Source organism: Eublepharis macularius, chromosome 6 (assembly GCF_028583425.1).
Source record: "Eublepharis macularius isolate TG4126 chromosome 6, MPM_Emac_v1.0, whole genome shotgun sequence".
NCBI lineage: Eukaryota > Metazoa > Chordata > Lepidosauria > Squamata > Eublepharidae > Eublepharis > Eublepharis macularius.
Genome location: NC_072795.1, coordinates 14,155,224 through 14,167,923, shown reverse-complemented (window position 1 = coordinate 14,167,923; position 12,700 = coordinate 14,155,224). Strand labels below are relative to the sequence as shown.

The following is a 12,700-nucleotide window of genomic DNA, read 5'->3' as shown; positions in this document are numbered from 1 at the left end:
GACCCTCATGCTAAACTGGAGTTGCTGGGGACTGAACCTGGGTTATTCTGCATGCAAAGCAAATGCTCGACCGCTAAGCCACAGTCCCTCCCTTATGCACCTGGAACTTCAGCTTTGAACACCAACTCTTCTTTTACAAAAATCAAACACAGTAGGCGTCCGCTGGCTCCATGCAGGTAATCCTACAAACTCCAAGATCCAGCCTGGGAAGTCTTCAGGCTCACATTTCCCTGGGTCCACCTTGTAGACTGAAAACTTCCTGATTTGTAACAGCACAATTTTGTTGCAGTGTCTGAATTGGGCACTTAAAGGTTTGGGTGTGGGGTTTTTTTGTCTACAAACAAGGATTCTAGACCAAGATTAATCAGGACAGTTGAGAAACCTGAAACAAAATGAAATCTGTTGGAAGTGTCCAGCTTGGATATCACAACAAATTGCAGACAATTCTAAAATTCTAAATTGTCAATCTTGCTGCATCATACAAGGGAAGGAGCGAGAAAGTGGGTGAGCCCAGAGACTTTCTTGCTTGTCTCTGGCAGCCCTGTGTCCTTTAGCCAAAAACCAGCTTTCTAGATACCTTCAGATGCTGAAAATGCAACATGTAACAAGCAGATAAATTCTATATACTGATAGCCAAGTAGCCCTGTTCTTTGGATGCTTAAATCCAAAGATCGGAGCCATGAACAGACAAGACAGATCTTCCTACACACCTGAAAAATGCCCCAGGCTTGCAAAAAAATTTGAACCTACCCCCCCAAATTGTTTTTTTTTTTAAATCCAAATGGTAAGAAGAGCACCTGCAGCTTTATACAAATATCCTCAGTGGCAGTTGCTAGGCAAGCATAACAGTTTAGCCAGTATTCCAGGCTTGGTTCTGTCAGTAAAAGGCAAGAGAAGGGAGTAAGGGGCTTCCCAAAGCTGTTTCGGTCTTCAGGGAGGACATTTTGTACCCAGGCCCAGAAGCAACCACCAGATGACTTGACACCACATGACTTGCAGGACTCATCCTGGACTCACGCCTGGCTGCTTGCTATTGTTCTTGCTACAGAACTCCCCCCCCCAAGCCAGTGCAGTGTAGTGGTTAAAGTTTCAGCGTAGGATCTGGGAGACTGAGGTTCAAATCACTACTCTGCTGTGGAAGCTCACAGGCAGAATTTGTTTCAGTCACACACACTCAGCTTAACCTACCTCTAAGGGTTGTAGTGAAGATAAAATGGAGGCAAGGGAAATGATGTTAGCTGCTTTTGGTCACCATTGTGGAGAAAGTTGGGGTATAAATGGAGTAAATTAATAAATATAGATGATGGGGTGGGGGCAAGAGAAAAGGTGTGTTGTTTAATGGGTTTGAAGGAGAGAAGGATGTAGAAAAAGGTGACCAGATGGGGGCTGCCAGGAGGACGGAAAGAGGAAGTGTTGTGGGGAAGGGGGCAGGGGAAAGTGAAATACCCCCAGCAAGTCCTTGCAGGTTCCCCCCCCATGCAACTGGGCCCAGCTCAGCTGGCACCACACCACTGGACCATAGGGGAGAAGCAACCATGGGGGTGGGGAAAGGTGAAAACTAGGGAGCAGACAAAAGTGGGTGGGAAGGAGAGAAGGGAGCAGGAAAAGAGAGAAAGGCTATGGACGGCCAGGGAAGGGTAAGAGGACGTGATGGGGGAGGGAAAACGAGATCCTCCCTGCAAGTCCTTGTGAGCCCCCCACTTGCAATATATATATATAGTAAGCATTGCCACAATCAGACATATCAATCTGTAACTGCACGAGTTATCAGTCAGATAACAGACAAAAGACTGAATAAAAGCAAATGTTTTACTTTTTATTTATGCATTTAAAACCTTTATATGGCACCTTTCTGCTTGACAACAAGCCTCCGGTGAAGCTCACGATGGAAAACACGAAGCTGCCTTATACCGAGTCAAATCCTGGGTCTCTCTAGGTCAGTCTTGCCTGCTCTGACCGGCAGCCGCTCTCCAGGGCCTCTGGGAGAGATCTTTCTCAGCATCTGCTCCTTGATCGTTTTAGCTGTCGAAGCCGGAGATCGAAACCGGGACCTTCTGCGTGTAAAGCAGGTACTGTACCACTGAGGTGCAGCCCTTGGCTGTGAAACCAAGATAATGCAGCCACAGAGGAAGGCAGCACTGGAGGGCATGCCGACGTGAACAAGCTTCTCCCTCCTTTTAGGGTTCTGTGATGGCTGTGAGGGAAGCACCCCCCCCCCCCCAGTTCAGAGGTGCATTAGCTAGCAATCACAGCCAGGAAGCACCTGATAATTTTCTTTTATTTTTTTGGTGGGGTGTTGCTTTTCTATTGCCAGACAGGTGTCCTGGCTCTTCCCAGCAGAAGTGAATGATGAAAGCGCCGAGGGGAAAGATAGGGGGAGTGATAATTCAACCCATCGTAGTTTTGCTAGTCCTTACAAATTACTTTCTGCTCTTGCTATAACAGCTGCTTTTTAACACTCCCTGACTTGAGGGGTCATTATCACATGTTAATCACATGCTCTTGGCAGCTGAAAACAAATTGCTTTAGCTGGAAAGTGCAAAACTGCTTCTTTGCTCGTACTGATAGAAGAAAGCATCTCCCTAAACTGTAATTGTCATTGTGTTGTAGAGTCTCCTTTCATTTTTCTTCAACCAGCTCTCCACTGCTCTCACAGCCAAACTATGAGATGAATTAAACGTGTCTATGCTAGTGAATAGAATCATATCTGTTCCAACCCGCCGGTGTCCATCTTCTCTGAAGAATGTTCCAATTGCAGTGCGCATACCATCCAGTTCTCCATAAGTCATTTTGGAGGAGAAGCATCCTTTGCTTTTTTTTAAAAAAAGGACAAACTAATATTTTGCAAGTACCTGTGGTATGCTGCCTCTGTATAACAGGCACTCGCAATGTAGAATGCTCTTAAAGGGAATGACCAAAATACTATAACAACAGCTGTATTTATATAAGATTTTGGCTGATTTGTAAATAAACTTTTTTATGGAAAAGAAAAAAGCTTTGTGGATCCGGTTACCTTTAAAAGCAGCTGGTACTTGGTAATTCTCTGAACTGGCTTTAAGAGATAAGCATCCAGTGAGAGTTTGTGGTCTAATTTCCGCTGACATTCCTGGAAAACAGAAAAGGAGAAAAATGGGATAGAAATTAGTCTTCAAAATGAGCACAACAGGAGCAAGTTAAGACTGAATATAATTTTGAAGGCAAGTACCCTATTGTATCTACAGTATGTGTTACGTGCTGTCAAGTCGCCTCCGACCTATGGCAATCTTATGAATGAGAGCCTTCCAAAACGTCCTATCATTAACAGACTTGCTTAGATCCTGCAAACTGGAGGACGTGGCTTCTTTTATTAAGTTGTGCCATCTCATTTTAGGCCTTCCTCTTTTCCTACTGCCTTCCACTTTTCCTAGCATTATTGACTTTTCTAGAGAATCTTGTCTTCTCATGATGTGACCACAGTATGATAGCTTCGGTTTGATCATTTTAGCTTCCTGGGAAAATTCAGGCTTGATTTGATCTAGTACCCACTTACTGGTCTTTTTGGCTGTCCAGAGTATCTGCAAAACTCTCCTCCAGCACCACATTTCAAATCTGTATCTACAGACACCACGGATATCCCTGGGCAGCTTAGAAAGCGTATTGAAGAACCCGTCAATATATCTAAGGGCCCCTCTGGACAATCTATTATTTTTAGCACAACACATGTCCTATTTATTTATTTACTTGATTTATACCCTGCCTTTATCCCCAATGGGGACCCAAAGCCGTTTACATCGTTCTTGCCTCCTCCACTTTATCCTAACAACAACCCTGTGAGGTAGGTTAGCCTGAGGGAAAGACTGACTGGCTCAAGGTCATCCTGCAAACTTTCATAGCAGAGTTAGAATTCAGCAGAGTCAGAATTCAAACCCGGGTCTCCCGGATCCTTGTTCAGCACTCTAGCCACTACCCCACACTGGATCTAACACCGGTTACTAATGTTTATCGGATGACTCAGAGGCCAAGCCTCAAGGTAACAGTTTGGTTCTAGGGATCAGCTGGGTAAGGCAGCAGCCTTGCGGAAGCAGAGCACATATGGGCCTGAGTAGCATCTGGAGTGGAACGGAAACTCCCTTGGAATTCCGTGTTTGCCATTTGGGTTTCCATAATGGAAGAAAGCTGGATATGGCAAATATCACATTCTGACCTCACTCCTACTACAATATTTTGCAAGCCTCCTTCTAACAAGTTCTTGCAAGTGCCATATGGAATGTGGCTGCCAGAATGTCAGCTTATTGGACAGCGCCTGTGTGACGTCACTGGTAACAAGAGACACAATTTCCTCCCACTGACGCCAGTCCTGCTGGGTGATATTTTTTTAAAAAAAAATCTTCTTTAGGGACTGAGAGCTCCCTTACTGCATTACTGAGCTGCCCGGGTGTTCATAAATCCCTTTAAAGGGAGGAGGGACAACAGCAAAGCCCTTCTTCCTGCCTACAACAACTATTTCATTGGTTCATCATTGTATCCCACCCAAAAGACCACTTCCAAGACATTTCTACCCTTCCTTCTCCAGTGCCAGAGTTTACATCTTCCAAGATCACTGTGGGATACAGATAGCTGCCTTGAATGGTCAGATAACTGGGGCTTCTAGTTCCTGGCCTGTCCTTTTATTTTTTAAATATATTTTATTTTGTCAAAGTAAAAAAAAGGGGGTACAAAAAGAAAAAAAGGGGGCGGGGGAGGGAAAAGTTAATAAGGTCAAGAAGATTTTGAGACTGTTCGCTACAAGAATTCTTGGAATACAGAGTGCACAAAAACTTGATCTTTTTCAATATTTATCCATATAGCAATGAAGACTACAAGTGTTAAGTCCCATTACTATCTATTATTCCTCTATACTACACATACTTAACACCTCCCACCTCCTTCTCCACACTTAGTAATAAAAATTAATAATCAAAAAGGAAAAACTCCTCATTCCATTATTAAAACAATATTTCATCTTATCTCTTTATATAACTGATTCATATAGCAATCCTCTCTACTTATCCCTAGCGTTATCAATGCTTCCATATCTACAACTGGCCTGTCTGTTCTGACTAATTCTCTAAGGTTTCAAGCAGAGATCTTTCCAATCCCAGAAACCCTGAGATCTAAGCAGGGCTTTTTTTCTGGGAAAAGAGATGGTGGAACTCAGTGGGTTGCCCTCGGAGAAAATGGTCACATGGCTGGTGGCCCCACCCCCGGATCTCCAGACAGAGGGGAGTTTAGATGGCCCTCCACGCCGCTGGAGCGGGGCGGAGGGACATCTAAACTCCTCTCTGTCTGGAGATCTGGGGGTGGGGCCACCAGCCATGTGACCATTTTCAAGAGGTTCTGGAACGCCGTTCCACTGCATTCCTGCTGAAAAAAAGACCTGGTATGCTTCCCCACAGAGGTTGTTTTCCACTTTAGCTTCCAGACTGGAGCACTTTTTTAAAAAGAAGATGCAAACAACATACTCTAATCACCTCTTCCCCATCTCCGCTCTTTCCCAAGCCCACACCACTCCTGAGCACCATGTGCTTTCCATCATCATCACTTAAAAGTTAGGTATGTAAGAACATTTATTTCAAAGCAATATGGAACTCAGGGCAATGTACAGGCATCTCTCCTGTTACCTTGTACGGTAGGTAGTAGAGATTGCCACAAGATCACCTCCTGAGAGTCTCTCTACACGAGACACCTCAGTGCGTGTACCTCAAGTGTAGGGAGACGCAATGTTAGCCAGGAAGCATAGTTTAAAAAGACAGAACTGGTGGAAATCGTTCCTCAGAGGGTTTGTTAATTTCATCTTCGCCTTCCCAAAGGCTCCCTCAGTTTCACCTCTCCAGTCTAAAACTGTCAATTTCACCTCTTCAGTCTAAACTCCAGTGTATAGCAAAACCTTTTCCCTGCTGCTAGCGCTGTCTTTTAAAACTACCCTTCCTGGCTAACATTGCGTCGCCCGACACGTGTTCTTCACTTGTCAGATGTCTTGTGTAGAGAGACTCTGAGTTTCATGGCTCTCTGGGACTTAAACTCTAGTCTCTCTATTCCTAATCCAACACTCTTAATAGCTACACAGTACAGGCTGCAAGACTAAATACAAGTTATTAGAGAGGCCAAAATGAAAATTTTCAAATCACAGAATCCAAATTTCTTTGCAGTTTTGGAGAGGGGACTCCAGTTTTCCTCTGTCTCAACACTGCGAACAAAGAAACCAGGTCTGTGTCAAGCTAGCAAAGGCACGTGGTTCCATGACAGGGCACTGTTGGTGGCGGAGAACCTTATCTTGTCACGTGCCACTGCTGTGTGTAAAATACTGTTAAGTCTCAGCCAGCTTATGGAGATCCCAAAAGGTTTTCAAGGCAAGAGACAAACAGGTTCTTTGCCGTTGCCTAACTCTGTGTAGCAGCCCTGGACTTCCTTGGCAGTTTCCCATCCAAATACTAACCAGGGCCAACCCCGCTTAGCTTGTGAAATCTGACAAGATTGGGCGAGTCTGGGCCATCCAGGTCAGTGTTAGAGGCCATTTAATTATGTATTAACTTATATTTTCTGGTGTAAGCCCTGAATTTTCATATCGCTGCAGGGGAGGAATCCAGGGTGTTCCTTCTGCCTATAAAAATTCTGCAAAACTTGTATAAGATGTCGATGAGAGGGAAAGAGTAGAGGTTTAACTGTGTAGGTAGGGATGAAAGAAACAGGTAAAAGCCCTTGTGGGAAAGGAAGGGTAGATGAATCCTGGTAATTTACTTTTAATTGTTTTTCCCAAGGCTGCTCATTGACATGGCTGGTTCCTTGGCCAAGTCGTCAAAGTGGCTGCTTTGCTGGGCACAGATGCTGCCCAGGGGCTTGGCATGCTCCTGGCCATCAGTGATTTTCTCCTGGACCTGCTCTGCTAGAATCTGGGTCCACACTGAGAGTCTCTCTACACGAGACATCTGAAACATGAAGAACATGTGTCAGGAGATTCAATGTTAGCCAGGAAGGGTAGTTTAAAAAGACAGAGCTGGCAGTGAGACAAAGGCTTTACTATACAGTGGAGTTTAGACTGTAGAGGTAAAATTAACAGAGCCTTCTGGGAGGCAAAGATGAAATTAACAAACCCTCTGAGGAGTGATCTCTGCCAACACTGTCTTTTAAAACTATGCTTCCCAGCTAACATTGCATCTCCCTACACTTGACAAACATGTGCTGAGGCATCCTGAGCTGCAGGAGCTGAGTTCAAGTTCAGACAGCAGCCTTGTTGGAGGAGGCAACAGATGCATCTTCCTTGGGGCACCAAAATACCTTGGGCTATCCCAGCTGATTCAGGATGACAAACAATGAACCTGGATGGGTCTGACCCCTACCTGAAAGAAGAGACTGTCTCCACACTGTCTCCAGAGCGCTTCTGACCGGGGCTTGTTCTGGCAGTATTTTTCATAGATTTGAAGATCTTCCTTCTGCGAGAGAAAAGAAATAGAATTAGAGAGTACAGTCAAAATAACCAGCTGAGCACCTTCTTCTTCCCCAAACACATAAAATGGGTAGGTGGCTCATTAAAAAGTAACATCGTTCCCCTGAAGAACTGATTAATAAACCAGGAACCAGCTCCATTTCGCAGTGTCCCCCAGTCAACAGATGCAAATTCCTCCCTGCTTCACTACAACCGAGCAGTCCAAACTGAACTGCAGTTAAGGCTGACCAGATAGCTCAGAATTTGAACCTCATTTCAAATCTGAGCTTAAGGAAAATCTTGGTTAGCCTTAACCATGGCTACTATCTGTGTGAACAAACTGCATAACCATGGTTAAAGAGAGGGAAGGAGAATTTGTTTTAGGAAAGGAAGGGAAGGAAGGAGGACGTGATTCTGAGACTCTCTTGATTTCTTCATTGTGATTAGGCCATGCTGAGTCTCTGTGGAAGCAATCCTAAACAGGTCTACTCAGATGTAAGACCCATGTTAATCAAGAGTGCTTACTCCCAAGGAGGTGTCTTCAGGATTGCAGCCCTGTAGGCTAAGCATCAGTGTTGACACCTTCAAGAATTCTGGAAATATCTCAGTTCTGAAACCACACAGCCAAAGTCTAAAATTATATATAGTGCATATCCATAAAATCAGTAATCAATAAACAGTAATGGAAGTGAGCATACAAAAAAACCTGTCACCTAAAACCCAATACACATTCATCAAACAGCAACCAAAAAGATAAAAAGAAATTATCAGTTTAGTGGCATGAAATCCATAATTCTAGACAAATAAGTCAGCACGGCAAAAAAAAAAAAAATTAAGATGTAGGTCATTTGTATCTACTCAGGAGGGGTGGGGTTGAGCTGAGTCATCCTGTGAGAGTTTCCCAGGGTGTGGAATGCTAATGGCGGGAGGCTTCACTGTATCCTGAGGAGGTTCTTTTGCATATGTGTTGCCAAGCAGGGCCCCCCCCCTGCTTTAAGGCCTGCCATGAACTGTGTTAAAGTTTCCTGCGTTGCTGTTTTACTACTGCACCAAAGATTGCCTTGCACGTGTGTGTTCTGATGCACGTGTCAGTTTCCTGCCCGCGTGTCAATTGCCTTGCTGCTGTTATAGACTGTGTAGTTTACTGACTCCATGTTTGGTTAACTGCACAAAGGACTCTCTTTCTGGGCAGCCCTGCCCTGACCTGTATCTGGATTTCCCAGTGTGTGTTTGGACTTTGTTACAAGTGTGCCCCGTGCCTGCACTGCCATCTGCCACGGACCGTGCCTGTTCCCTGCCTTGGACTGTGTTTCAAAGTGTTGTTCCCCCTGCCTCCATGGAAGCCTGCCTCATATGGGCCCAAGCCGCTGCTAGCAGCCGGGCGCCTGCCAGGGAAACCTCCAGCGAGCCTGGCTAGGCGCTCCCTGGTCAGTTCCCGCCTGGAGCCTCCCGCGGGCCGGTCCCCGAGCTTGCCCTAGCCTGCAAACCAGCCTCAGCTATGCCCAGCCGGCATCCATGTTCTCAGGCAGCCAGAAGACCCTGGAAAGAAGACTGCTTTGAGAAGCCATTTCAGCGAAGCGGACACACCACGTCCGCAGCGAGAGCACCTCGCCCCGCTCTGCATATCTTAGGAGCCGCCCAGGAGAAGGAACTAAGTGCCGACCATCCCAAGCACTTAGAAGATGCATCTCAAAGAAACCTCCGCATTCCAGAGCTGATGACATCAGGACAAGCCCTGTCCGCTGGAACATCCTTTCAGCCCACTTGGATCTCCCCCTCCCTCTTTTGTCCCCTCTTCCTGAGGTGTCACTTATCGCAATCAGATTACCAAAGTGGCCCATCCAAGCCATTCAGTAGGCCATTAGAACCTTTGTTTTAAACTGTGAGAACCACCAAGTACAGCACCAGCCCCAGGGTACGTTTTGGGGTATTTAAGCTGGTCTCCCAGACCACTCGGTGCTCAGGCCATTCCCTATCCAGACCTCCTTGCTGTCCGTCTGTGGTCCCAGTGCTGGCATTGGGCCACCCTCGCTGCTGTGTCTCTGCTTCGCTCCAGGATAAGTGAGTATTTCCCCTATCATCGTTGGGAACCAGCTAATGCGAACGTCTCTGTATTTCATACCCTGTATTTCTTAGGTCTTGTGTGTTCTCTGTATGCTTGTGCAAGTTTAGGCTTACGCCACACTAAATACACGTGTTTGGAACCTATTTGTAGTCTGCCTCTTTTTCACTAGAGTGTCTGGGATCGGGACCTCTGTAGACATAGGTTAAGATCCGCACTTATTTTAAGTTACAGACTGCTACAGCTAATTCCCCATTATAATAAAGAGCAGTTCTGGTAACAGATGGATTGGTACTTGATGTGCTAATCTTCTCTGCAGGGCTATTGTCGGGGATAGAATGTTTTGTTAGCCTGGTGTTTTTCAGAACTGGAAACCATGCTCTGTTCATTCTTAAGGTTTCTTCTTTCCTGTTGAAGTTTTGCTTATGCTTGTGAATTTCAATGGCTTCCCTGTGCAGTCTGACAAAGTAGTTGGAAGTGTTGTCCAGTATTTTGGTGTCCTGGAATAAGATACTGTGCCCTGTTTGAGTTAGGCTATGTTCAGCCACTGCTGATTTTTCAGGTTGTCCAAGTCTGCAGTGTCTTTCATGTTCTTTTATTCTTGTCTGGATGCTACGCTTTGTGGTCCCGAAGTAAACTTGTCCACAGCTGCAGGGTATACGGTATACTCCTGCAGAGGTGAGAGGGTCTCTACTGTCTTTTGCTGATCGTAGCATCTGTTGTATTTTTCGGGTGGGTCTGAATACTGCTTGAAGGTTATGCTTTTTCATAAGCTTTCCCATCTGATCCCATCCATTCCTTTGATATATGGCAAAAACACTTTTCCTGTAGGAGACTGTTTTTCCTTGGTTGTTTGATTCATCCTGGGTTTGATTGCTCTTCGGATTTCATTTCTGGAGTAGCCAAATGGCCAAGACCACGGCAATACAGCCCGGAAAACCCACAACAACCATAGAGACAAATAAGTCGGTACTAGATCAAATCAAGCCTGAATTCTCCCTAGAAGCTAAAATGACAAAACTAAAGCTATTGTACTTTGGTCACATCATACTGAGAACCAAGATCAAGAGAATTCTAACTATGGTATTCCTCATTACTATGTATGGATGTGAAAGTTGGATGGTGAAGAAAGCTGACTGGAAGAAAATTGATTCTTTTGAAATGTGGTGTTGGAGGAGAGTTTTGTGGATACCCTGGACAGTCAAAAAGACAAATAAGTGGGTACTAGATCAAATCAAGCCTGAATTCTCCCTAGAAGCTAAAATGACAAAACTGAGGCTATCATACTTTGGTCACATCATAAGAAGACAAGATTCTCTGGAAAAGTCAATAATGCCAGGAAAAGTGGAAGGCAGTAGGAAAAGAGGAAGGCCTAAATTTAGATGGCTTAACCCAATAAAAGAAGCCACGTCCCCCAGTTTGCAGGATCTGAGCAAGGCTGTTAATGATAGTACGTTTTGGAGGTCTCTCTTTCATAGGGTCGCCATAGGTCAGAGGCGACTTGACAGCACATAACACACACACCCTGCCGTTCCCCCTCAGATTAGGAAACTTTTCTAAGGTCCAATCCTGGCTGCTCCTATGTGATCTCCAAGTTACCAGTAGATCCTCCCAGCACTACAGGAAATTCAAGGGTGGGTAATAGAACTTGGATTCTGCCCATTTGGTGTCTTCGTTTTATGTCACAGAAAAATCTGTGATCTCAGCCAAAAAATGGTATAACCGAGGAAACTTTTTAATTTATTCAAGGCACAGTTTAAGATATCTCACACTCCCTCTAGAAAATCTAACTGGCCTTCCTTTTCAGAAGAGTTCATAAACAGGACGGCTGCTCACGGTCACCTTACAGCTAGCAAACTATTTATTTATTCAGCCACCAATCTGACATCTTAAGTAATGATGTTTGCAAAGGACTGCTAACACACAAACTCAAATATCCCTGAGAGTGCCCAAAACCACCCTGAGAGGGACCAAAGCATGCACAAAACAAGAAATTATTAACAACAGTTGCTAAGGATGCTAAAGCCAAGCTTGGCAACCGCCCACAAATCTGACCCCTTAAGAGGTAAACTTCCCAGCACTCATTTCCCTGTCAAGCACAAAACTGTCATCTAGTTTGACTCCTGACGGTAACATTTCCATGCATTTGACTATCTGAGCTTTAGTTCCTGAAAGGTACATTTGTTAGATTTTGAAGTGCCATTGTACTCCTTGTTTCAGCCCTGAATTCTCCCTAGAAGCTAAAAGGACAAAACGGAGGCTCTTGTACTTTGGGCACAACATGTGAAGACACGACTCTCTGGAAAAGTCAACAATGCTAGGAAAGGTGGAAGGCAGTAGGAAAAGAGGACGACCCAAAATAAGGTTGCTCGATTCAATAAAAGAAGCCGCAGCCTCCAGTTTGCAGGATCTGAGCAAGTCTATTAATGATAGGATGTTTGGAGGTCTTTCATTCATAGGGATGCTGTAAGTCGGAAGTGACTTGATAGCACATAACACACACACAGTTGGGGGGGGGGGTTGCTACAAAAAACTAACACGGCCACCCCTCTGGATTACAACAGAGTTCTTCAACTAGGGTTGTCAACTCTGGATCGGGACATTCCTGGAGATTTAGGGTTAGGGGACTGGGGAGGGCATGGTTTGGGGAGGGATGTGATACCATAGAGTCCACCCTCCAAAGCAGCCATTTTCTCCAAGGGAACTGATTGCTCTGGTCTGGAGATCAGTTGTAATTCCAGGAGATTTTCAGACCCCACCTGCAGCCTGGCAAACCCCATTTCAACCTAGGTCCTGGGCAACTGTCCATTTTTTTAACCAGGGCTGCCTCAATGAAAAGACCAGCAATGGAGATACAGTTCTCCAAAAGAGAACTCGTCTACCACTACAGACCTTCCCCTACTACGCTCCAAGGCAAGAAAGCATTGTCTGTTCCCACTGGAAGATAATGAAGATCAGTTTTATTCGGCACTGAATGGCCATGGTAAAAAAAAAAAAAACACTTAAGAACCAAAAACAATGATTATTGTGACTCAGAACCAGCTCTATAATACACAGCGGCAGATGGAAAATGCCCTCTTTGCCAAAGTCAACATGGTCACGGCTAAAACAGCCAGTCAGGAAGAAAGAACAGAAGGCCCACCGGCTGAGGACAGGCAGCGAGTAGACATGTAATGGATTTTGCACTCGGGCCTAAT

At 45.1% G+C, this 12,700-nt stretch overlaps 1 protein-coding gene across 1 annotated transcript in view; it reads right to left on the bottom strand.

Annotated features, from left to right (window-relative positions):
- MCF2L2 (MCF.2 cell line derived transforming sequence-like 2) overlaps window positions 1-12,700 on the bottom strand; it is a 272,166-nt gene that overhangs the window by 80,185 nt on the left and 179,281 nt on the right. The window contains exons 18-19 of the mRNA XM_054982756.1: window positions 7,356-7,448; window positions 3,014-3,106 (exon numbers count right to left, since the gene is read on the bottom strand). Of these exons, the coding sequence (XP_054838731.1) occupies window positions 3,014-3,106; window positions 7,356-7,448 (186 nt within the window). The remainder of the gene's footprint in view (window positions 1-3,013; window positions 3,107-7,355; window positions 7,449-12,700) is intronic.